The 26464-nt window shown below is 48.5% G+C and overlaps 1 protein-coding gene across 11 annotated transcripts in view; it reads right to left on the bottom strand.

Annotated features, from left to right (window-relative positions):
- Nucleotides 1-26464, bottom strand: part of tenm4 (teneurin transmembrane protein 4) — a 3407721-nt gene that overhangs the window by 119968 nt on the left and 3261289 nt on the right. For all 11 annotated transcript variants that reach the window (XM_072476554.1, XM_072476555.1, XM_072476556.1 and 8 more), the window contains 2 exons: nt 22137-22283; nt 19600-19816 (listed from right to left, as the gene is read on the bottom strand). In XM_072476554.1, the coding sequence (XP_072332655.1) occupies nt 19600-19816; nt 22137-22283 (364 nt within the window). The remainder of the gene's footprint in view (nt 1-19599; nt 19817-22136; nt 22284-26464) is intronic.

Below are 26464 nucleotides of genomic sequence, written 5' to 3'. Positions count from 1 at the left end.
CGAATGGGCATCAGCAAGCCATTTGACTTGGGTGGAGGAATCACAGCTCTAGCTATTTCTGTTCTAGTTTGACCTGTGTGCACATAGGTTTTTCAGCAGGATAACTAGATAACATCAGAAAATAGGATGCAAGGTAATTAGCAAAAGAAGCAGCGGAAAAGCGAGAAGATTGTTTTTTTATGCAGTGAGTTGTATTCTGCAATTTTCAGAAAGAGAATTGGATAAATACTGAAAGGGGGGAGATTACAGGGCAATGGGGAAGAGGAAGGGAGTGGGTTTGCTGAGATGAATGACATCCTTTCATGTTGTATGATTCACAGCGTGATTGGAAACAATGGATGTCATGTTTTATTCTGAGCATGTGTAATATACTTTGGACCTTCTTGGTCTGTTTGGCTCAGTGCCATATTGGGTCATGCTCTCCATTCTGTCAGTCACTGGAATGCAATCATTTCCTGACAGATATAATATGTGCAGTGTCAGTAAGCATGATAAATGCTTGCTTGCTGCCATTCAGAACTCGATTCCATTCTAATTGAAAATACCACCTAGTTTAGCTTTTGTGGAAGAAGCAGTAATATTTTGTCCCTGATAATTAAAAAGATGCTGTATGAAATTTGCTCATGTCCAAGCAAGAAAATGCAGATTTATGAAATATTCTAGCTTTTTCCAAGACAAAGGCTGCAACTTTCCGGCTGTTCACGCTGGCAGGATCTTCCGGTCGGGCCGACTGTACACCCCTGCTGCTGGTTTCCCGGCGGAGAGCGGTGCAATCAACCGAAACCTCATTGAAAAAAACAGAACCAGAAAATCCTGCCACTGGCCAATGGAGGATCGCCTTGCTGCGCCGCCGTGTGGTAAATCCCGCCCAAAGTTAATGATGTCACTTAAAGTGCAAAAGACAACTTTTTGTGGAGGACTTCAGTCCCTTTTGTTGTTGTCAGTAACACTCATTGTCTGTCAGCAAAAGTCCCATTTACAATGTTTCCATTTTTTAGAAATACGAAATGGAAAATTCGTAAACTGAATTTGATAAAGAACAATGAACAAAGAAAATTACAGCACAGGAACAGGCACTTCGGCCCTCCCAGCCTGCGCCGATCCAGATCCTTTATCTAAACCTGTCGCCTATTTTCCAAGGATCTACTTCCCTCTGTTCCCCACCCGTTCATATATCTGTCTAGATGCATCGCCGGAATGTGGCAACTAGGGACTTTTCACAGTAACTTCATTTGAAGCCTGCTTGTGACAATAAGCGATTTTCATTTCATTTCATTTCATTAAATGACGCTATCGTGTCCGCCTCTACCACGTCCACTGGCAAAGCATTCCAGGCACCCACCACCCTCTGCGTAAAAAACTTTCCACGCACATCTCCCTTAAACTTTCCCCCTCTCACCTTGAAATCGTGACCCCTTGTAATTGACACCCCCACTCTTGGAAAAAGCTTGTTGCTATCCACCCTGTCCATACCTCTCAGAATTTTGTAGACCTCAATGAGGTCCCCCCTCAACCTCTGCCTTTCCAATGAAAACAATCCTAATCTACTCAACCTTTCTTCATAGCTAGCACCCTCCATACCAGGCAACATCCTGGTGAACCTCCTCTGCATTCTCTCTAAAGCATCCACATCCTTCTGGTAATGTGGCGACCAGAACTGCACGCAGTATTCCAAATGTGGCCTAACCAAAGTACGATACAACTGTAACATGACCTGCCGACTCTTGTACTCAATACCCAGTCCGATGAAGGCAAGCATGCTGTATGCCTTCTTGACCACTCTACCGACCTGCGTTGCCACCTTCAGGGTACAATGGACCTGAACTCCCAGATCTCTCTGTACATCAATTTTCCCCAGGACTCTTCCATTGACCGTATAGTCTGCTCTTGAATTGGATCTTCCAAAATGCATCACCTCGCATTTGCCTGGATTGAAGTCCATCTGCCATTTTTCTGGCCAACTCTCCAAACTATCTATATTTTGCTGTATTCTCTGACAGTCCCCCTCGCTATCTGCAACTCCACCAATCTTAGTATCATCTGCAAACTTGCTAATCAGACCACCTATACCTTCGTCCAGATCATTTATGTATATCACAAACAACAGTGGTCCGAGCACGGATCCCTGTGGAACACCACTAGTCACCTTTCTCCATTTTGAGACACTCCCTTCCACCACTACTTTCTGTCTCCTGTTGCCCAGCCAGTTCTTTATCCATCTACCCTGAACCCCATGCGACTTCACTTTTTCCATCAACCTGCCATGGGAAACTTTATCAAAGTCCATGTACATGACATCTACAGCCCTTCCCTCATCAATTAACTTTGTCACTTCCTCAAAGAATTCTATTTGGTTTGTAAGATATGACCTTCCCTGCACAAAACCATGCTGCCTATCACGGATAAGTCTATTTTCTTCCAAATGTGAATAGATCCTATCCCTCAGTATCTTCTCCAACAGTTTTCCTACCACTGACGTCAAGCTCACAGGTCTATAATTCCCTGGATTATCCCTGCTACCCTTCTTAAACAAAGGGACAACATTAGCAATTCTCCAGTCCTCCGGGACCTCACCTGTGCTCAAGGATGCTGCAAAGATATCTGTTAAGGCCCCAGCTATTTCGTCCCTCGCTTCCCTCAGTAACCTGGGATAGATCCCATCCGGACCTGGGGCCTTGTCCACCTTAATGCCTTTTAGAATACCCAAAACGTCCCCCTTCCTTATGCCGACTTGACCTAGAGTATTTAAACATCCATCCCTAGCCTCAACATCCGGCATGTCCTTCTCCGTGATGAATACCGATGCAAAGTACTCATTAAGAATCTCACCCATTTCCTCTGACTCCACGCATAAATTCCCTCTTTTGTCTGAGTGAGCCAATCCTTTCTCTAGTTGCCCTCTTGCTCCTTATATACGAATAAAAGGCTTTGGGATTTTCCTTAACCGTGTTAGCCAAAGATATTTCATGACCCCTTTTAGCCCTCTTTATTGCGCGTTTGAGATTTCTCCTACTTTCCCGATATTCCTTCAAAGCTTCATCAGTTTTAAGTCGCCTCCATCTTATGTATGCTTCCTTTTTCATCTTAGCTAGTCTCACAATTCCACCTGTCATCCATGGTTCCCTAATCTTGCCATTTCTATCCCTCATTTTCACAAGGACCTGTCTGTCCTGCACTCTATTCAACCTTTTTAGGTTGATTAGATTAGATTTTAGGTTTTACGCTTTATTTCTGAGCCATATATCTTGTCAATTATGATGCGATTGTGTTATTGCATTGAATGTCAGGGAGAAATGCCAATAATTTGTTTACAGCAATCAGTTGCTGTATCCGACAATCACTGAACTCATATCTTGTTCATTCTGAAACTTGCCACTTCAAGCAGGGTTCAGTATATTTCTACAGGTAGATTGAATGGAATTACCTGATTACACAAGCAGCCAGCTCATGTTGCTTCACAGCTCAGGAAGGAGCATCAGAATTGTACAAATATGTTGTTAACTTGGGTTGAAAGTCATTTATAATTTAGACTGAATCGGGACCAACAAGTAACAATTCAGCTGCTCGCTCAGGGGCAGAGGGGGGAGTGGGGGAGGGAGGGTGGTTCATGACAGGGCACAGCACAGGCTTTCTCAAGATAGTGCATGGGCAGTGCCAGGAATGTGCCAGGCAGTGCTAGGGTGAAATGCTTTGCTTTATGTGCACTGGGGTTGGACTCTCGGTTTCTAAGTTGCTGGTGGGATGGGCAAATCAGACAAGCCCCGCCAGCAATTTGCTGTGGGACTTGTCATTTGAAGTTTTTCATTCTAAGTCTCAGACTATATAGCAGAGAAAGCTGCCATTGCCGTCAAGTGCTTAACCCATTTTTCCCACCTGACATCGGCCTTTGCCGATATCTGGGAAAATCCAAGTCTAAGTGCAGTGGCAGGGGCAGAAACATGGAGTGTTTCCTGCTGCGGAGGCTGGCATCAAATTCTCTCCAACCTCATTAAATATTCCTCCAGATGTTTTTCACTGTATTCCGTGGCGGGGCAGGCGTGGATGGAGAGTAGTCCGCTGCCATATCTGGGTACCATATTGAAAAGGCACCCAGCATCACTGACCCACTATTGAAGAAAAAAGGTGAGCTGCTGAAAGTGAAGATCGATCTCCGGGAGCACTCTGAGACTGGAGGATTGACCTCCTGAGAATGAAGAAGGATCGCTCGGAATATTCTGATGCTGGAAGATGGACGCCCTCCAGGGCACCTAATTTGGAAGATCCACCTGCGGATGGTGTGGTGTTCCAGAGTCCAGGGTTGTGGGCAGCCTCCATCCTGAACTCTAGAGGCAGCCCCAGGCATTGCTCACACATCTGCACGCCACGTTGTTCTGAATGTGCTTCACACCAGCAGGTTTTTCCACCGGCATTGAGGAAGATATGGCGTGGGGGGGGCTTTAGGCCTTCATCCGTATCGCAGTAACAGGATGCAAATGAGGTTTTATGACCCGCCATGGCGGGTACCAGCGGGAGATCCTGCTGTAAATTCAAGTCAGTATGAAACTGATTTCTGGGCCCCCTTCTTATCCCACCCCCACTCACGTTTGCCATTGAACCCACTGGCAGGGGTTTCTGAGTGAACCTGCCTTTTCTGTCATTGTAAAGGGGTTTATGAGTTTCAACTATGTGGACTGTTGCGCCTGTTCATTGTGGTAACAGGAGTGTTTGAACTAATTACCAGGAGGCTTATCTGATCATGCACCCAGGCAATCTTGCTTATTCAAGTGTGCTGCTGAAATTGGATACAGAAATTAAGACAGCTTGACAATACGATAGAAACTTGGCTTGCAGGAGAAATAATCATGAGAAAGGACTCACTGATTCTGTTGGAAATGTAGTGACAGTTTACAGCATTTTACTGTGTACTCAATAATTTTGAATGCAGCACTGGCAAGGCCATTCCTGTAACATGCTAATGTGGTCAGCTGTCACACTTTCATCAAAGGCCTCCTCCTGTAGGATACCATCGTACAGGATGCAGAATTTAGATGGCCAATCCACCACCAAAATCATGAATTTTCCTCAAACACATATCATGTTTTACTTCAACACGTTTAAATCATTTAGTTTCCATTGGGCTTTAAAAGCTTTAATTTAACCTTGCCCACTGACAACACTCCAAGAGTTGTTTCCAAACCATTTTACTTTTGTTTTCAAAAACCCTGAAATGAAAGTCACGGTAATCAAGCACTGCATGCTGTTTACATTTATCTCTGCCATCTCGGGTATAAAATATTGGCTCAGCAAACATTTTGGGAGAAGGAGCCCACAGCAGTGTCTCAATGCCTTTGCTCAATTAGATCTGCAAATTGCAAGCTCCCTTGGCATATACATTTGCCCCATTCAGAAAACAATTAACACTGTCTTGTAAGCATCTGGCCTTTTGTGGGATAACGTGTCCTTACTGGAGGCAAGATCAACTTCTCACAATATACCAAGTCCTTGGGAACCGAAGTTAATGGTAATTTAGTCAATCTTTTCCTTCAGGAGACCTTGGCTAAAAGCAATTACACTGCAAACAAGCTAAATACGACCGCAAAAAACCCACCTGCCATCAATTCTTTCAATATTTTTACATAATATTATCCGTGAGGAAAATGTGCTAGTTCTTTCCAATCAGCCTAGTTCTAGAATCATAAATCCTATTTTTATATTATAAGCAGTTGAAATCCTGGATACTAGAATTCCGCTAAGAATTTAAAATTAGGATATAAATCAAATAAATGCATTGTTTCAATATAATCATAAGTAAAAATGCTATAAGTTACATACTTCTTGAGGACTTCTTAATCAGGCTAATTTAAATATATGTGGCTATAATCGATATTTTCAAACTTTAAAGTGCAAAATATTGACAGCTAGCAATGTCACTTGAAGGATGGATTCATGGATGATAAAAACTGGAATTTAATTTTGAAAGGTCCAATTTGTTGCTTGGTTTTTCATATATATTTGATTAATTTGATTTGATATGCTCTGCAGCAACTACTGTTATGAACAATTAGTTGGCTCATTGAGTGTTGCCTAAAAGATGAAGTACGGTACAAGTATGTGTTCTGTAAATTAATGTGCAGATGGTCAGTAATAAAGGCATCGTTATCGATACATAACAAAGAAATAAGCAAGGACATTTTGCTGAATTATCATCTCTTTCTCCACGAGAAACCGAGGGGTGATCAAAGGCCTTTCACAGTAACTTCATTGCAGTGTTAATGTAAGTCTACTTGTGACAATAATGATTATTCTAAGATTCTCAGATTGAAAAGGTAAAATTAGGAAAACATTTGCATTTGTCCAGAATCTATTTATGACCTCAAGGATTGACAATGTGCTATATAGTCAAGGAACGTATATTGAGGTGTTATTATTATTTTAATATAAAGAAATGCAGCGGACAATTTTCACAGAACAAGGGGCGAAATTCTCCGGTATCGGCACGATGTACGCCGACTGGCGCCCAAAATGGCGCAAATCAGTCGGGCATCGCGCCGCCCCAAAGGTGCGGGATGCTCCGCATCTTTGGGGGCCGAGCCCCAACTTTAAGGGGCTAGGCCGGCGCCGGATGAATTTCCGTCCCGCCAGCTGGCGGAAAAGGCCTTTGGTGCCCCGCCAGCTGGCGCAGAAATGACATCTCCGGGCGGCGCATGCGTGGGAGCGTTAGTGGCCGCTGATGGCATTCCCGTGCGTGCGCAGTGGAGGGAGTCTCTTCCGCCTCCGCCATGGTGGAGACTGTGGCGAAGGCGGAAGGGAAAGAGTGCCCCCACGGCACAGGCCCGCCCGCGGATTGGTGGGCCCCGGTCGCGGGTCAGGCCACCGTGGGGGCACCCCCCCGGGGCGAGGTCGCCCCGCGCCCCCCCCCCCCCCCCCCCCCCCCAGGACCCCGCCCGTGCTGCCTTGTCCCGCAGATAAGGTAGATGGTTTAATCTACGTCGGCGGGACAGGCATTTTAGCGGCGGGACTTCGGCCCATCCGGGCCGGAGAATCGCAGGGGGGGGGGGGGGGGGCGCCAACCAGCGCAGCGCGATTCCCGCCCCCGCCGAATATCCGGTGCCGGAGAATTCGGCAACCGGCGGGGACGGGATTCACGCTAGCCCCCGGCGATTCTCTGACCTGGCGGGGGGTCGGAGAATCTCGCCCCAGATCCCACAAACACAATAAAATAAAGATTTTATGTGATCGGTTTTTGACATTGATTGAGGGACAAATGTTGGCCAGTGTACTCAGAGAATTTCCCTAATCTTCAATGAATGGTGCCACGGGGCCTTTTGCATCCACTCGAAAGAGCAGATGAAGCCGTGACTTAATGTGGCATCTGAAGGACGGCACGTCTGACGCTGTGGCACTCCCTCATAACTGTCCTGAGTTACCAGCTTAAATTATTTGCTCAAGTCTTTGAAGGACAGCTTGAATTAATAATCTTCAACTCAGAAGTGACTCCACTCCCACTGAGCCAAGGCTGACTCCTGGTAGTGTAAAATATATAAATCAGGATGCCGTGACAACAAAATTGAGCTCGAGTCCTTTATAAATTGTGGGCATTCTAACATTTATGTTGCACTAAAAAATAATTTACTTTGTCGCCAGAAATACACAATAGGCTTCGATTGAGGGACAGCCATGTCACAAGTCACATTACTATCCATCACTATTCCTAAAAGAAAGAGAATTAAAAGTGCCAAGTATAAAAGCAACACTAACGAAATGAGTAATGCAAAAGACCTATTGTTTTTCCAAAGTGTGTTACAACCTCAAGTACTTGGGCAATTCATATCTGTCTATCCCTGGTGAGATCAAGCATTAAAGGTTCCTGGCGAAGCTGCTAGATGGAGTGACTTACTGTGGAAGGATACATCCATCATGTAGGAAGAGTCAAATACCCACAGTAGCTTGTCTCACTGGAAACAAACTTCCTGTCAACATTTGTGGCTGGGATTGATGACAGTTCAAGAAAAGGCCAAGAATGTTCCAACTGAAGGAAACTGCCTGCCAGGTAAGAAATTAAAGATCTTAAAAAAAAGTATCAGAAAATTTAAACAAAAGATTCATTGTGCTGCCAGTGTGAAATACTTTTAAACTGGAGTACTTTCATTACTCCAATAAGACAGTTAAAATTTGATATTTTTTGCTATTTCTGATTTTTGCTACTTTATGAATGAACACTTAGATATCAAAGGCCTATCGTACATGTTCAATCAGCAAATTTATAACTTCCGACAGTTTCTGGATGAAGTAATGGAGGGGGTTGATGAGGGTAGTGTCATTGATGTTGTGTTTATGGACTATAAAAAGGCATTTGACAAAGTACACCATATTAGACATGTAAGCAAAATTAATCTATGGGATTTGTGAAGGAAAATAGAGACCTTTGAAATGTGGATGCTAAAATATATGCTAAAAAAATCCATGAATGTACCATCAGACAAATTAAGAGGTGCTTGAAATAACAAGAACAAGAAGAACTCTAAAGATTGACATCCAGAAAAAAAATATCAGTATTTTGGCCTTTTGATCAGAGCTGAAAATCTACAGAGATCTCCTCTGAAGGGCAAAGTGTAGGGCAGCAGAAGGAGGATCAATCTAGGTATATTTGGATGACAGAGGTCACAGAGTGGTTAAAGACAATGGGCGAGATTCTCCGACCCCCCGCCGGATCGGAGAATCGCCGGGGGCTGGCGTGAATCCCGCCCCCGCCGGTTGCCGAAGTCTCCGGCACCGGATATTCGGCGGAGCCAGGAATCGCGCCGCGCCGGTTGGCGGGCTCCCCCGCTCGATTCTCCGGCCCAGATGGGCCGAAGTCCCGCCGCTAAAATGCCTGTCCCGCCGGCGTAAATTAAACCACCTACCTTACCGGCGGGACAAGGTGGCCGGGCGGGCTCTGGGGGGGGGGGGCGCGGGGCAATCTGGCCCCGGGGGGTGCCCCCACGGTGGCCTGGCCCGCGATCGGGGCCCACCGATCCGCGGGCAGGCCTGTGCCGTGGGGGCACTCTTTCCCTTCCGCCTCCACCACGGTCTCCACCATGGCAGAGGCGGAAGAGACTCCCTCCACTGCGCATGCGCGGGAATGCCGTCAGCGGCCGCTGACGCTCCCACGCATGCGCCGCCCGGAGATGTCATTTCCGCGCCAGCTGGCGGGGCACCAAAGGCCTTTTCCGCCAGCTGGCGGGGCGGAAATTCGTCCGGCGCCGACCTAGCCCCTCAAGCCTGGTGCTTGGCCCCCCAAAGATGCGGAGCATTCCGCACCTTTGGGGCGGCGCGATGCCCATCTGATTTGCGCCGTTTTTTGCGCCAGTCGGCGGACATCGCGCCGTTTCCGGAGAATTTCGCCCAGGATCATTTTCTTTGTGATGATGAAGAAATTCACAGAGATCTGTCCTCAGGTTAAATTTGTCTTGTGGCAGCCTAGCGATGGCGAAAACAATTAAACCAGGGGCAGGATTCTCCGACCCCCCGCCGGGTCGGAGAATCTCCAGGGGCTGGCGTGAATCCCGCCCCCGCCGGTTGCCAAATTCTCCGGCACTCGGCCGCTCAAGATGCGGAGGATTCCGCACCTTTGGGGCGGCGCGATGCCGGACTGATTTGCGCTGTTTTTGGCGCCGGTCGGCGGACATCGCGCCGATTACGGAGAATTTAGCCCCAGATCTCGGAGTCATGGATGGTTTGCAGTATGGAGATCTCAGAGGACTGGAGAATAGCTAATGTGGTACCGCTCGCTGTTTCAGAAAGGTAGCAGAGATAATCCAGGAACTAGAGGACGGTGAGCCTCACGTCGGTTGTCGGTAAATTACTGGAGGGAATTCACAGGGACAGGATTCATACCTATTTGGAAACAAATGGACTCATTTGCGATAGGCAGCGTGGTTTTGTGATGGGAAGGTCGTGCCTCACTAACTTGATTGAGTTTTTTGAAGACGTGACAAAGATGATTGATGAGGGGAGGGCAATGGATGTTGTTTACATGGACTTCAGTAAGCCTTTGACAAGGTGCCTCATGGCAACTGGTACAAAAGGTGAAGTCACACAGATCAGAGGTGATGTGGCAAGATGGATACAGAATGGGATCGGTCACAGAAGGCAGAGGGTAGCAGTAGAAGGGTGTTTTTCTGAATGGAAGGTTGTGACTAGTGGTGTTCAACAGGGATCTGTGTGAGGCCTCTGTTGTTTGTAGTATAAATGATTTGGAGGAAAATGTAGCTGGTCTGATTAGTAAGTTCACTGATGACACCAAAGTTGGTGGAGTGGCAGATAGTGTTGAGGATTGTCAGAGGACAAAGCAGGACATAGGGAGGTTGGAGACTTGGGCAGAGAAATGGCAAGTGAAATTTAATCTGGACAAATGTTTTTTTAAAATAAATTCAGAGTACCCAATTATTTTTTGTTCCAATTAAGGGGCAATTTAGCATGGCCAATCCACCTAACCTGCACATCTTTGGGTTATGGGGGTGAAACCCACGCAGACATGGGGAGATTGTCAAACTCCAGACGGACAGTGACCCGGGCCCTCAGCGGCGCAGTCCCAGTGCTAACCACTGTGCCACATGCCGCCTCTAATCTGGACAAATGTGAGCTAATGCATTTTGGTAGGTCTAACATAGAAGGGAAATCTACAGTAAATGGCAAAACTCTGAGGGATATAGAAAGACAGAGAGATCTGGGCATACAGATCCTCAGATCTTTGAAAGTGACACCATAAGTCGACAAGGCAGTCAAGAGAGCATCTGGAATGCTTGCTTTCATTGGACGGGGCATCAAGTATAAAAACTGGCAAATCATGCTACAGTTGTATAGAATGTTGGTAAGGCCACACTTGGAATATTGCGCACAATTCTGGTTGCCACATTACCAGAAGGGTGTGGAGGCTTTTGAGAGGGTGAAGAGGAGGTTTACATAAGAACATAAGAACTAGGACCAGGAATAGGCCATCTGGCCCCTCGAGCCTGCTCCGCCATTTAATGAGATCATGGCTGATCTTTGTGGACTCAGCTCCACTCTCCGGCCCGTACACCATATCCCCGAATCCCTTTATTCTTTAGAAAGGCATCTATCTTTTTCTTAAAAACGTTTAAAGAAGGAGCCTCAACTGCTTCACTGGGCAAGGAATTCCAGAGATTCACAACCCTTTGGGTGAAGAAGTTCCTCCTACACTCCGTCCTAAATCTACTTCCCCTTATTTTGAGGCTATGCCCCCTAGTTCTGCTTTCACCCGCCAGTGGAAACAACCTGCCCGCATCTATCCTATCTATTCCCTTCATAATTTTATATGTCTCAATAAGGTCCCCCCCGCATCCTTCTAAACTCCAATGAGTACAGTCTACTCAACCTCTCGTCATAATCTAATCCCCTCAACTCTGGGATCAACCTAGTGAATCTCCTCTGCACTCCCTCCAGTGCCAACATGTCCTTTCTCAGGTAAGGAGACCAAAACTGAACACAATACTCCAGATGCGGCCTCACCAACACCCTATACAATTGCAGCATAACCTCACTAGTCTTGAACTCCATCCCTCTAGCAATGAAAGACAAAACTCGATTAGCCTTCTTAATCACCTGTTGCACCTGCACACCAACTTTTTGTGACTCGTGCACCAGCACATCCAGGTCCCTCTGCACAGCAGCATGTTTTAACATCTTACCGTTTAAATAATAATCCATTCTGCTGTTATTCCTCCCAAAATGGATAGCCTCACACTTGGCAACATTGAATTCCATCTGCCAGACCCTAGCCAATTCACCTAACCTATCCAAATCCTTCTGCAGACTTCCGGTATCCTCTGCCCTTTTTGCTTTACCACTCATCTTAGTGTCGTCTGCAAACTTTGACACATTGCACTTGGTCCCCAACTCCAAATCGTCTATGTAAATTGTGAACAACTGCGGGCCCAACACTGATCCTTGAGGGACCCCACTAGTTACAGGCTGCCAACCAGAGAAACATCCATTTATCCCCACTCTCTGCTTTCTGTCAGTTAACCAATCCTCTACCCATGCTACCACTTTACCCTCAATGCCATACATCTTTAGTTTATGCAGCAACCTTTTGTGTGGCACCTTGTCAAAAGCTTTCTGGAAATCCAGATATACCACATCCATTGGCTCCCCATTATCTACTGCACTGGTAACGTCCGCAAAAAATTCTACCAAATTAGTCAGACACGACCTACCCTTTGTGAACCCATGCTGCGTCTGCCCAATGGGACAATTTCCCTCCAGGTGCCCTGCTATTTCCTCCTTAACGATAGATTCCAGCATTTTGCCTACAACCGAAGTTAAGTTTACCGGCCTATAATTACCTGCTTTCTGCCGACCTCCTTTTTTAAACAGTGAAGTTTTAAACGGTGAAGTTTACCAGGATGTTGCCTGGTCTGGAGGGTTTTAGCTATGTGGAGAGGCTGAATAGACTCGGAGTGTTTTCATTAGAATGACAGGTTGAGGGGTGACCTGATAGACGTCTACAAGGTTATGAGAGGCATGAATAGAGTGGGTGGACAGGCACTCTTTCCCAGGGTGGAGGGGTCAGTCACTAAGGAACATAGATTTAAGGTCCGTGGGGCAAAGTTTTGAGGAGATGTGCGCGGCAGGTTCTTTTTACACAGTGGATGGTGAGTATCTCGAATGCGCTGCCAGGGGAGGTTGTGGAAGCAGATGCATTAACGACATTCAAAAGGCATCCTGACAAATACATGGATAGGATGGCTATAGAGGGATATGGCAGTAGGAACTGCTGAGGGTTTTGGCCAAGGGTGGTATCATGATCGGTACAGGCTTAGAAGGCCAAAGGGCCTGTTCCTGTGCTGTATTGTTCTTTGTTCTTTAGTGGAAGGAGAAAATTTTGTTTTGAAAGAGAATGTGAATAATTAATTTAACAGATGAAATGTAGCAATTTCAGACAAGTGTCCCAAAATACTAAGTAGGAAACAATATTTCCTCTTTCAATTACTAAGAGAGATAACCTGCCCCCAGAATTCCTAAGTTCAGTAATGATATTAATTAACTAAACAGAGACATGGGGCGAAATTCTCCGGAAACGGCGCGATGTCCGCCGACTGGCGCCCAAAACGGCACAAATTAGACGGGCATCGCGCCGCCCCAAAGGTGCGGAATGCTCCGCATCTTTGGGGGCCGAGCCCCAACCTTGAGGGGTTAGGTTGGCGCCGGACGTATTTCTGCCCCGCCAGCTGGCGGAAAAGGCATTTGGTGCCCCGCCAGCTGGCGCGGAAATGACATCTCCGGGCGGCGCATGCGCGGGAGCGTCAGCGGCCGCTGACGGCATTCCCGTGCATGCGCGGTGGAGGGAGTCTCTTCTGCCTCCGCCATGGTGGATACCGTGGCGGAGGCGGTAGGAAAAGAGTGCCCCCACGGCACAGGCCCGCCCGCGGATCGGTGGGCCCCGATCGCGGGCCAGGCCACCGTGGGGGCACCCCCCGGGGCCAGATCCCCCCCCGGCCCAGGACCCCGGAGCCCGCCCGTGCCGCCTTGTCCCGCCGGTAAGGTAGGTGGTTTAATTTCCGCCGGCGGGACAGGCATTTTAGCGGCGGGACTTCGGCCCATCCGGGCCGGAGAATCGAGCGGGGGGGGCCCGCCAACCGGCGCGGCGCGATTCCCGCCCCCGCCGAATATCCGATGCCGGAGACTTCGGCAACCGGCGGGGGCGGGATTCACGCCAGCCCCCGGCGATTCTCCGACCCGGCGGGGGGTCGGAGAATCTCGCCCATGATATTGGTAGCAAGATACTGGAAAATGCAAAGCATCAGTCAAATGCTGTTTCTTTTTGATTGAATATTCTAACTATTGACATGAAGAAAAATCTAAGGCTCTTTGATGCTCATTGGAATATATCACTGTATGTTTACTTTGTACGCATCAAAATGGTGTCTCAGCTTTTTTCAAATGACAAGTTATAATTATCAATTTGTTTAATGGTTTATCAAGCCTCACATCTCTTACCTCACCATTCACAGTAATTAAAATGACCTTCTCACACAATGTTTATGCTTTTATGAACAAAGCATTAATTGTAAAAGACTAGAAATGCTTTTAGCTTTGGTCCAACTGAAAACTAATGGCTCAGATTTGGAAGTCAGAAGTAAACAAACAGCGCTCACTTTTCATTACACTTCCAGATGCCCACAGAATTTTAGTGGGCTTCTATGTGGCAACTTTGGGAATTAGAGGGTAACTTCAGCATGGCACTCTCTACATGGATATAAAAGCAAATTACAGGGCAGCACAGTGGCGCAGTGATTAGCACTGGGACTACGGTGCTGAGGACCCGGGTTCGAATCCCGGCCCTGGGTCACTGTCCGTGTGGAGTTTGCACATTCTCCCTGTGTCTGCGTGGGTTTCACCCCCACAACCCAAAGATGTGCAGGTGAGGTGGATTGGCCACGCTAAATTGCCTCTTAATTGGAAAGAAAATAATTGGGTTTTAAAAATAAAAGCAAATTACTGCGGATGTTGGAATCAGAAACGAAAACAGAAAATCCTGGACATTCTCAGCAGTTCTGACAGCATCTGTGGAGAAAAAAGGGAGCTAACGTTTCGAGTCTGGATGACTCATTTTCAAAGCTGGAGAGACCTGGAAATGGGGTCAGATTTATACTGTTGGGGGTGCGGGGGGCATGGGGTGGTGGGGCTGGATAGGGGGCCAGCGATAGATGGAGATTGACAAAGACATCGAGGACAGAAGACAAAAAGAATGAAAATGGGGTGATTAAGTCTAAGAAGGTTGCTGATAGTGGCACATAAAAAGATTAGAATATGTGAATGGAAGAACAAAGGTGAGCAGTGTGTCAAAGGGCAACTCGGAACAGTTGGCCCAATTGGAGGGGGAACAATGGTGAGGGAAAAACAGATCAATAGAAGAAATGAACATTGATAGAAATAAAAGTGGGGTGAAGTGGAGGAGAGCATTCACAGTTTAACTGAATGTTAAGTCAGGAAGCTTGTAATGTGCCTAATCGGAAGATGAGGTGCTGTTCCTCCAGTTTGCGCTGGGCTTCACTGGAACATTGCAGCAGGCCAAGGACGGACATGTGGATGTGAGAGTAGGACCGTGAGTTGAAATGGCAAGTGACAGGAAGGTCTGGGTCCTGCTTGCTCTCTACGTGGAGTTTGGTACCAGTGTAAACAGAGCAAATAACAGCTTGTATATTCAACCAATCATTTTGAAGAACCCAGAATGATAAATGCAGAATTCAACCAAACAAGCGTAAATTAGAATATTGAATTCACTGTAAAATCCTACACTGAAAGCAATATGGAATTAATAGAGATAAAAAGGGACCAAAAAGAAAAAGCGAAAAATAAATCATTTAAAATATATCAGACAATTATTCAAACCTGTCGGAATGCTCCGTGTTTGAATCCCACCTCAGGACTTGATGGCCAAGGAAGGTGAATTCACAACGTGGCCAAACAAGTTGAGTATCAAGCTGCAAAATCCTTCCAACACATGCCAATGGCAGATGGTAAGAGCGGGAGAATCTCCTAGTCGGCCATACTTGATGTGGAGTGGCGCCTCTCAAGCTATAAGCCTCTGGTGACAGACTAACGATCTGTTCCAGGAAGATCCAGCTACGGGAACAGATTAAAGTCTGCCATGCGCACTACTCGGTATGGAAAGCGAAACACCAACAACATTTGAAATCCTGGGCGTGATTCTCCGACCCCCCACCGGGTCGGAGAATCGCCGGGGGCCAGCGTGAATCCCGGCCCTGCCGTGTCCCGAATTCTCCGCCACCAGAGATTCGGCGGGGGCGGGAATCGCGCCGGTCGGTGGAAATCGCGCCGGTCGGCGGGCCCACCCCCGGCGATTCTCCGGTCCGCGATGGGCCGAAGTCCCACCGCTGTCAACCCATGCCGGCGGCGTGGATTGAACCACCTTTCGAACCGCGGGACAAGGAGGCGCGGGCGGGCTCCGGGGTCCAGGGGGGGTGGCGAGGGGCGATCTGGCCCCGGGGGGTGCCCCCACGGTGGCCTGGCCCGCGATCGGGGCCCACCAATCCGCGGGCGGGCCTGTGGCGTGGGGGCACTCTTTTCCTTCCGCCTTCGCCATGGTCTTCACTTTGGCGGAGGCGGAAGAGACCCCCTCCACTGCGCATGCGCGGGGATGCCGTGAGCGTCGCATGACAAAGTAATTTCCGTGCCAGCTGGCGGGGCGCCAAAGGCCTTTCCCACCAGCCGGCGGGGTGGAAATCACTCCGGCGCGGGCCTAGCCCCTCAAGGTGAGGGCTCGGCCCCTCAAGATGCGGAGAATTCCGCACCTTTGGGGCGGTGCGATGCCGGACTAATTAACACCGTTTTTGGCGCCGGTCGGCGGACATCACGGCGATTGCGGAGAATCCTGCCCCCTGTTTGCATTGAAGATGGCATGAAGATTGTTTTTAATCCTGTGAGCTGTGCTGTGCTACCAAATAATTTTTATAATAATCTTTATTGTCACAAGTAGGCTTACATTAACACTGCAATGAATTTACTGTGAAAATCTCCTAGTCGCCACATTCCGGCACCTGTTCGGGTACCTAACAAGCAATAAACAATAAACATTCAAATCGTGAGATTTGACGGCCTCATTGTCACCGAGTCGCGTGCATTGAGGCTGTTCGATCGGGTCTCTATCACAATTCTCTTAACAGCTTCAGAGAAGCTTGGATTGCTCCTAACCTGTTTATCAAAGCTCCCAACCAGCAATGGTTTAGTCTGTCCGCTTGGACACAAGGGAAAATTTGAAATGTTTTTAGCCCTGAAAATTTGTTTTTACTTGTCATAGTGCTAGTACTGTTATCAAACAAAAAACAGGCTCACTTCCAGAAAATAGACAGCCCATTGGATTCCTAACAGCTCTGACCCAGAGGCTTATCTATATCGGCTTTGATAGGACATTCAAATGGAACTGACAATTCTGTGTTAGCGTGCCTGATACACTGGCCCAGATTTTTGCTGAGTCCAGAATCCGGGCGGCAAGGTAGCACAGTGGGTAGCACTGTTGCTTCACGGCTCCAGGGTCCCAGGTTCGATGTGGAAAAATGCTTCTGACATTGATTTTTAGGAATAGTTGTGTTTGTTTGACACTTTTAAGAAGTTGTGAGCCAAGCAGTTTTTTTTCAAAGTTTTCAAAGTCTCTGCTTATTTTATTAGTTTCAGGAACATTTCAAAAGCTTGGCAGATTTACCAATTGCTCACTGGTTGTTATAATAATAATCTTTATTATTGTCACAAGTAGGCTTACATTAACACTGCAATGAAGTTACTGTAAAAAGCCCCTAGACGCCATACTCCGGTGCCTGTTCAGTTAGACAGAGGGAGAATTCAGAATGTCCAAAACACCTAACAAGCACGTCTTTCGGGACTTATGGGAGGAAACCAGAGCACCAGGAGGAAACCCACGCAGGCACAGGGAGAACGTGCAGACTCTGCACAGGCAGTGACCCAAGCTGGGATCGAACCTGGGACCCTGGTGCTGTGAAGCAACAGTGCTGACTCCTGTGCTACCATGTGTATATAGTGGATATTGAAAGAGTGGGTATGGAGGATGCACGGTACATGGAAGATATGAAGGAGAATGGTGATATGGATGTTGTGTGGGTCATGGAAGGGGCATAAGGTGAAGACCCGAGGGCCTGATAGCCATGATGACTACTGGGTCAGCATCTCAGTAAATGGAGATGGGCTTTCTCGCCAACGGCCTCACCATCCACCCACCTCCATTGCCACGTTGGCCATGCCTCTGGAGGCAGTGGGCCTGACTGCATCCCTCCCCACCTCTCTGGAACAGAAATATGGCAGATAGGGGTCTCCTTAACAGACACGGATTGGCAAGATCAGGAGCTTTCCCCATCTAGTAATACCCATTTCCTTCAAGAAAGTCCAGCCCATTGTGTCTTAGTTGCTGCTGTGAACAGTTGATTATTAGGTTGTTACAGCAGCAATTTAGTGGGACAGCATAGTTTGGTCTCAAGTTAATCCATTCTGTTCAAAAAAGTATAGTTCTTTTCAAGTAAACATTTAATTGGCAGATCTATTACTGTGAACAAAGACATTTGGAATCCGATGAATGTATGATTACCCAATATAATTATAAAGCTACTTTTTTCAATGCCCTAAGATCTGATATTTCTTTGAAAGATTTTTTACTTTTCTGTCTGACTAAGGTTGTTTTTTCTCCCAGTCTCAGTTGACCTGAAGCTACTTGTTAAGGGCAAGCCAGGGTCTCCATGTAAAACAAACTCACAAATTTAATTATGCACCATGTTTTGAGGTTGTATAGGAACAGGAGGGATTTTTTTTCAAATTTTCGATATCCCAAGAAGATATAATTAAATACATAAAAAGTGTAATTCTGTTATGTGCTTCTCTCCTCTGTTTATCTGCTTACAATAAATCTGACTACTAGTTTTAAAACCTGGGCCACACTCCGGTGGAATGATTATTATTCCATCTACTCAAGTCAAGGAAATCATTAGTGCATGCAGTACTTCCTGGAATAGAGCAGTGGAAGTTCCTTAATTGACCCCCGAGCTTATTACATTTACCAAGATAGTTGGAAAGTAAAGGCATGCACTGTGCTCTCGGAGTGAGTGCTTGTTCTCAGCAGTGGTCTATGACCCTGAACCAGAGGAAATTATCTAGTATAAAATTCCCAGAATGTAACAAGACATAAGGCAACTTGACACATTAACAAATATCACACAGGCAATTCATAGCATGCTTAATATGGCGAGCCTTGCTACTTCTGATTGCTGCCTCTTCACATAATACCCATATTCCACTACTCCTACTAACGGTTACATGGAACGAATGGGGAATGGGACTAACTGAGTTGCTTTGAGCAGAGCAGGCACTGACGATGGGCCGAGTGGCCTCTTTCTGTGTTGTAACAATTCTATGATGTTCTTTTGAAAGTTTTATCACCAACATAACCCTAGCTGCAAAATGTGTTCTGGAATTTACTTTCAAGTTTTACAAAAGATATAAAACAATAAATATTATTTTTTACATGAAGTCCATAACTACTTGTATCTGCATAGTGCCGGATTTAAGACAAGTTATTTTTGACCACGGCATGCAGATATAGTTCAGTCCCAATTTTAATGCTACATGACACGTTTTTCTTTTTCTGTTACGAATGTATACATTTATAATTGGATGTAAACTTCGGGATTCTCCGTCCTGCCAACCCCGTTTGCCGGCGCGATGCCCCTCTGACGGCAGCGGGATCCTCCGTTTCGGCAGTCAGCCAATGGGGTTTCCTATTGTGGCCATCCCCCACTGTCAGGAAACCAGCGGGCGTGGGTGTGTTGCTGGCGAAGGGGAGGATCCTGTTGACGGAGAATCCCGCAGCATATATTGTAATTGCTCCATCCCGCCAGCAGTGATGCTGCAGCAACTCCACTGACAGAAACGTTTCAGTACAGTGGAATGCTTACATTGGCTTCCAATCCAATTGTGAAGGGATGCTTTCGTCATGGGAAAAGTTGACAGAAAACATATCCAAACCGAGACTTTAATATATTTTAGATTTATTCTGCAAATACATTTTTAAAAAGCCCGTCTGAAAGATCTTACCCACTGTGGAAAGGGTTTTCACCAGGGATCACATGTGTGCCATCCTTGCTGATGAGGAATTTGACTCTGTCGTAGAAGGATCGAAGGTTCTGTTGTGAAGTTGGCATCTGTGTCTGCTGAAGCACATCAAGGGGATCCGATGATCCGAGGCACAGTGGATTTTCATGGCATAAAGGCTGAAGGCAACAGTCAGGATCCATGCAATCAATTAAGCCATCTGGTACAGAAAGAAGCAAGATATCTTTAGAAAATTAATTAAAATGAGAAACAAAAATGACTTGGGACTGGAAGGCAACCAAATTAATTTACCTAATTTACACAGTAACAGAGGACCTGTTTTCACAATAAAATATGACACACCAAAACCTCCATACCTGCATTATAGTCCACTCTTTTATTTTGTGAAAAAAATTTATTCTGCATTTGTTAAGAAAGACTCCACTACTAAATCACAGATGTATAAATAATAAACTTTCAGAATGCAGCATTTGGATTTTTTGGGCAAAACAGCAAAGTATTAAGAAGTGATACAGTTGGAGGATTGAAACTTAACTTCATGCTGAACGTTTCACCTTACCATCCCTTATCGTTACCACAAATAGTTCAGACAGGTCAGACTGTGTACATTTATGCTGATGGGAATACAATACAAAATAGGAAAGAGAAAATCCTCCCGGACTTTCCTGTTATACAAATGGAGGTTCTGGAAGTGGAAATAGAGTGAGAACCAATCAGGATAAGGAACACGCCAGAAGCTAAAATCCACAATTTTGAAGTTATAACATAAGAACTAGAAGCAGGAGTAGGCCATCTGGCCCCTCGAGCCTGCTCCACCATTCAATGAGATCATGGCTGATCTTTTGTGGACTCAGCTCCACTTTCCTTCCCGAACACCATAACCCTTAATCCCTTTATTCTTCAAAAAACTATCTATCTTTATCTTAAAAACATTTAATGAAGGAGCCTCTACTGCTTCACTGGGCAAGGAATTCCATAGATTCACAACCCTTTGGGTGAAGAGGTTCTTCCTAAACTCAGTCCTAAATCTACTTCCCCTTATTTTGAGGCTATGCCCCCTAGTTCTGCTTTCACCCGCCAGTGGAAACAACCTGCCCGCATCTATCCTATCTATTCCCTTCATAATTTTATATGTTTCTATAAGATCCCCCCTCATCCTTCTAAATTGCAATGCGTACAGTCCCAGTCTACTCAACCTCTCCTCGTAATCCAACCCCTTCAGCTCTGGGATTAACCGAGTGAATCTCCTCTGCACACCCTCCAGCGTCAGTACGTCCTTTCTCAAGTAAGGAGACCAAAATTGAACACAATACTCCAGGTGTGGCCTCACTAACACCTTATACAATTGCAGCATAACCTCCCTAGTCTTAAACTCCATCCTTCTAGCAATGAAGGACAAAATTCCATTTGCCTTCTTAATCACCTGTTGCACCTGTAAACCAACATTCTGCGACTCATGCACTAGCACACCCAGGTCTCTCTGCACAGCAGCATGTTTTAATATTTTATCATTTAAATAATAATCCCGTTTGCTGTTATTCCTACCAAAATGGATAACCTCACATTTGTCAACATTGTATTCCATCTACCAGACCCTAGCCCATTCACTTAGCCTATCCAAATCCCTCTGCAGACTTCCAGTATCCTCTGCACTTTTTGCTTGACCACTTATCTTAGTGTATTCTGCAAACTTGGACACATTGCCCTTGGTCCCCAACTCCAAATCATCTATGTAAATTGTGAACAGTTGTGGGCCCAACACTGATCCCTGAGGGACACCACTAGCTACTGAATGTAACAAAGGAGAAAGAAGTCAGAAAAATTTATGCATTAGCATTGCATAGAATAAGGGCTGAAGTGCAGCTTCAGCCAATCATGAGGCCATATGGCACTGGTCACTGGGATGTACTGACAGCTGATACCAATCAGTGCTTCCACATTTTGATACTGTGTTGAACTATCCTCATTGAATTTCTTTTATACTCTACATAGGGAGGACAGACTGTTATAACACTCAATAGGTTTTCTGTCCTTCCTTTGCAAAACATAGCAAGGTCTGACTGATCAGCTGTCAAAAATTCCATAGTGAAGATTTGTCCAAAGATAACAGCTCTGTTGTTACGTGACGGCATAGTTTTCTAGTCATAGACACTACCTAGTGCACCTCGGGTTAAAATTCATAAAACTACTATTGGTATGTAAAAGAAAATATCATTTAAACCTGCATAATAAAGAAACTCCAATGCCATACTACGCTCTGCAGTGTCAACAAAATATGCCAATCGGGAATGTATGCAGAATTTCTGAAGAGTGAAGGGGAGTTCACACAATGGCCAACAGAGGTCTGGTTAAAGTTCGCATTTGCATTCACATGAATATTCAGCAATGACAAATTATTGTAATCATGACAATTTAAACACGAACAACTGTTAATCTTTCTTACAGCCCCAAAATCTTTTATGGTCTCTCTGCTTTTAATAGTATTGCTGCAGATTTAAAATGCATGAAAAGCTTCTTACCTCCATCATTATCTTTCCCATCGCCACAGGCAGTTTCCATGGAAGTGTCACATCCAGCACCCCTCCAGCCCAGCTGACACACACAATGCCAACCATTCTGATCCAGCGTGCATCGCCCATTTCCATTACATAAACCCGGGCAACCCTCTGTCAACAGAAACAAGTTTCAACATTGAGACTTTTGCTTTTAGTTTTTCAGTAATCACTATTCAATATGGGGCATATTGGGGTAGATCTTCAGTTTGTGAGATTCTCTAAAATAGGAGTTAAAAAATGAGCAGCTGTTTTGCACTCCCAGATCCCATTGAAGTCAATGAAAATAAAATTTGGGAGAGATGTATAAAAAAATCAATATCTACTGCATTGTATTCTTCATTCAATTTTCGACATAAATACTAAAATCAAAATCTGAACATTCATTTGCTCTTCATAAAAATCTTCTGAAATAAAGCTGCCTTTGTACACCATCGCAAAACAATGTAACAGTGTGGGAGGTTTAATAACCTGCATCAAGAAGCAGGGGATTGGGTTTTCTCCACAGCAAGTGATGGGGAGGCTCTGCGAGAAAAATCTGTACCTCCTCACAGTAAGCCACAATGTTCCCACTTAATGTGTTAAATTTAAATTCATGGGTGCCCAGTAGATTGTTCTCACTGCGACTAGTAATTTTTTGATGATTAGCAAACCACCATGAGGTGATAACAGCTTCTAGGTTTCTCTGAGCATTTACACACATTAATATTTTTCCTTGTATGTAAACTTCTATTGTTTTGTTTAACTTTGAAAGTGCATTAATTCATACATATTTACATTAAATTATAACTGTCACCTCCCCCCCCCCCCATCCATTCCCATAATCCATCCAATTTTTCTGAAATCTTGGGCGTCATTCTCCGACCCCCCAGAGGGTCGGAGAATGGCCGTTGGCCGCCGTGAATCCCGCCCCCGCCGGTTGCCGAAGTCTCCGAAGGGAGAAAAGTCGGCGGGGCGTTAATGTCGCCGCTGCCGCGGAGAATGTCACTGGTCTGCGCAAGGCAGCCGATTTTCGGCCTGCCGATATTCTCCCTTCCGGATGGGCCGAAGTCCCGTCGACGTGATGACCGTTCACGTCGACGTAAATTAAACCTCCTTTTCATCGGCGTGACCCGGTGCTCCAGGCTCACGCCGACCAGCGTGGAGGTGAGTGACGGCCTGGGGGGTTGGCTCTGGGCAGGCAATGGCGTGGCCGCAGTCTGAATGCGTGAGGAGAGGTGTGTCTCGGGTTGTGTGTGTGTGTGCGCGGGGGGGGGGGGGGGGCGGTGGTTAGAGTAGGCTGGGCTCCGGGGGAGTGCCGGGAGGGGGTCCGTGCCGGGGAGGTGGATGGGGGGTCCGTGCCGGGGTGGAGGTTGGGGGGGGGGTCCGTGCCGTGCCGGGGTGGAGTTTGGGGGGGGGTCCGTGCCGTGCCGGGGTGGAGGTTGGGGGGGGTCCGTGCTGGGGTGGAGGTTGGGGGGGGGGGGTCCGTGCCGGGGTGGAGGTTGGGGGGGGGTCCGTGCCGTGCCGGGGTGGAGGTTGGGGGGGGGGTCCGTGCCGTGCCGGGGTGGAGGTTGGTGGGGGGTCCGTGCCGGGGTGGAGGTTGGAGGGGGTCCGTGCTGGGGTGGAGGTTGGGGGGGGGGGGTCCGTGCCGGGGTGGAGGTTGGGGGGGGTCCGTGCCGGGGTGGAGGTTGGGGCGGGGGTCCGTGCCGTGCCGGGGTGGAGGTTGGGGGGGGGGTCCGTGCTGGGGTGGAGGTTGGGGGGGGGTCCGTGCCGGGGTGGAGGTTGGGGGGGGTCCGTGCTGGGGTGGAGGTTGGGGGGGGGGTCCGTGCCGGGGTGGAGGTTGGGGAGGGGTCCGTGCCGTGCCGGGGTGGAGGTTGGGGGGGGGGTCCGTTCTGGGGTGGAGGTTGGGGGGGGGTCCGTGCCGGGGTAGAGGTTGGGGGGGTGGTCCGTGCCGGGGTGGAGGTTGGGGGGGGGTCCGTGCCGTGCCGGGGTGGAGGTTGGGGGGGGTCCGTGCTGGGGTGGAGGTTGGGGGGGGGGGGGGTCCGTGCTGGGGTGGAGGTTGGGGGGGGGGGCTCCGTGCCGGGGTGGAGGTTGGGGGGGGGTCCGTGCCGGGGTGAGGTTGGGGGGGGGGGGGGGGCGTGCCGGGGTGGAGGTTGGGGGGGGGTCGTGCCGAGGAGGGGGATGGGAGGGCAAGTGAGTTGGTCCACCTGGCCAGGTTCCAGCCTCCAACAGTTGGACCCATGCGGTCCATGCCACCTGGCTGGGGGGAGGAGGGGATATGGGCAATGATGACATGTCGTCGTTCCCCTCCCCCCCCACCAGGCCGTCATGTTTTCAGATCATCCAGCGATGTTGGCCGCCGTGGTGGCAGCCGCTCATGTCAATGTTGCCCTGGATGAGGAGGAGGAGGAGGAGGAGCGTGCCAGAGAGGCGGCGCAGGCTGCCGCAGAGGGGCAGGCGACAGCCGCCCAGGCTGGAGGGACACCTGACCGACAGGACGAGGAGGGGGAGGAGGACGTCGCGGCCCCACGGCAACGGAGGAACCCGAGGGCGCCCCGTGTGTACCGGCTCCAGCAGTCATACCAGGACCTCACGGACCGGGAATGCAGGAGGAGACTCCGGATGAGCCGGGAAACCGTGGCACACATCTGCCACCTGCTGGCACACCTGTCACCGCGTGGCACTGGCGGGGGACACCCTCTCCCCGTGTCCGTCAAGGTTACGGTGGCCCTGAACTTTTATGCAACGGGGTCATTCCAGGCACCGAGTGGGGACCTGTCCGGCATATCGCAGACATCGGTGCACCGGTGCATCTGGGCAGTGACAGATGCCCTATATGCCATGGCGCACCGCTACATCCGCTTCCCCGTGGACCGGGCCAGCCAAGATGCCCGGACCATGGGCTTCTCTGCCGTGGCCGGGTTCCCCATGGTCCAGGGCGCGATCGATGGGATGCACGTCGCCGTGCGGCCACCTGCAGATAACAGGGCCGTGTTCACTAATAGGAAGGGGACCTATTCGATGAACGTACAGGTGGTCTGCGACCACCGCATGATGATCCTGCACGTCTGCGCCCGTCACCCAGGCAGTGTACACGACTCATTTGTGTTGTCGCGGTCATCCATCCCCGGCATGTACGAGGGACGCCATCCCCGGCTGAGGGACTGGTTGCTGGGCGACAGGGGCTACCCATTGCGATCGTGGCTGATGACGCCTATACGGAGGCCACGCAATGAGGCGGAGAACCGCTACAATGATGCCCATGTAGCGACAAGGGGAGTGATCGAGAGGTGCTTTGGCGTGCTGAAGATGCGTTTCAGGTGCCTGGCACTCTCTGGGGGCGCCCTCCAGTATCGGTCAGATAGGGTCGGCCGCATCGTTGTGGTGTGCTGCGTCCTGCACAACATAGCCCAGCAGAGGGGCGATGTGCCGCAGGCAGAGGAGGGCGGAGTGGAGGAGCAGCAGGAAGAGGCCCAGTCCTCCCCAGATGAGGGGGATGGGGGCAATGGTCAGGGCAGACGGGGTAGACACAGGCGGGTGGCTGTCCACCGTTACCGGCTGGCCCAGCGGGCACGGGACAGACTGATAGACGCCCGCTTCACTGACTAGATGGGCGTGGGAATCGGGTAGTATGGCCACAGACCGCACACCATGGCAACAGCCGACCACCCACACCCCCCACCCATCCATCCACCCAGCACCCTCACCCCCCTCCCCAACCCCACCCACCCCACCCGCATGCACACCACCGCCCCCCCCCATTGCCGATCCACCTGCGGCACAACGGGCCGGGCTCACACAGTTGCGGGTGGACGCGTGTCTATCGCAGGCCATGGAGGATGATGACAACCCGCCCTGCGATGAGCTCCTGGCTCTACATCGTTGGACTATGTCTGACCCATGGCGACAGTACCACCATCCACCCGGACCATCCCTGCATGCGGCTGTGACACTGCAGCGCACGGTCCCGTCCTCTGCCCGGGGGATGTTGATGGCGGCCCAGGCGAAGGGGGCAGACTCACCTGGGGCTGAGGTAAGACCACCCCTCACACACACACTTGCGCTCAACGTACATGACACCCCGCACACTTTGGACAGAGCACAAAGGCAGCTTCGGTAGGTGTAACATTGACTTTAATAACCAAAGGAGTTCATGCACGTGCCCTCGCCCCTAAAACTCATCTGTGCCCTGCACCCGTGCCAACTTACTCAGTGTCTAATTGTTTGGCCTTACGGGCCCTTTGACTACGTCTACGTGGTTCCCCAGACGGTACAGCAGAACTGGAGGTGGACTCCTGTGATTCCTGCCCTCTGAC

Source organism: Scyliorhinus torazame, chromosome 15 (genome assembly GCF_047496885.1).
Source record: "Scyliorhinus torazame isolate Kashiwa2021f chromosome 15, sScyTor2.1, whole genome shotgun sequence".
Taxonomy (NCBI): Eukaryota; Metazoa; Chordata; class Chondrichthyes; order Carcharhiniformes; family Scyliorhinidae; genus Scyliorhinus; species Scyliorhinus torazame.
This window is presented reverse-complemented; position numbering and strand designations above follow the sequence as displayed.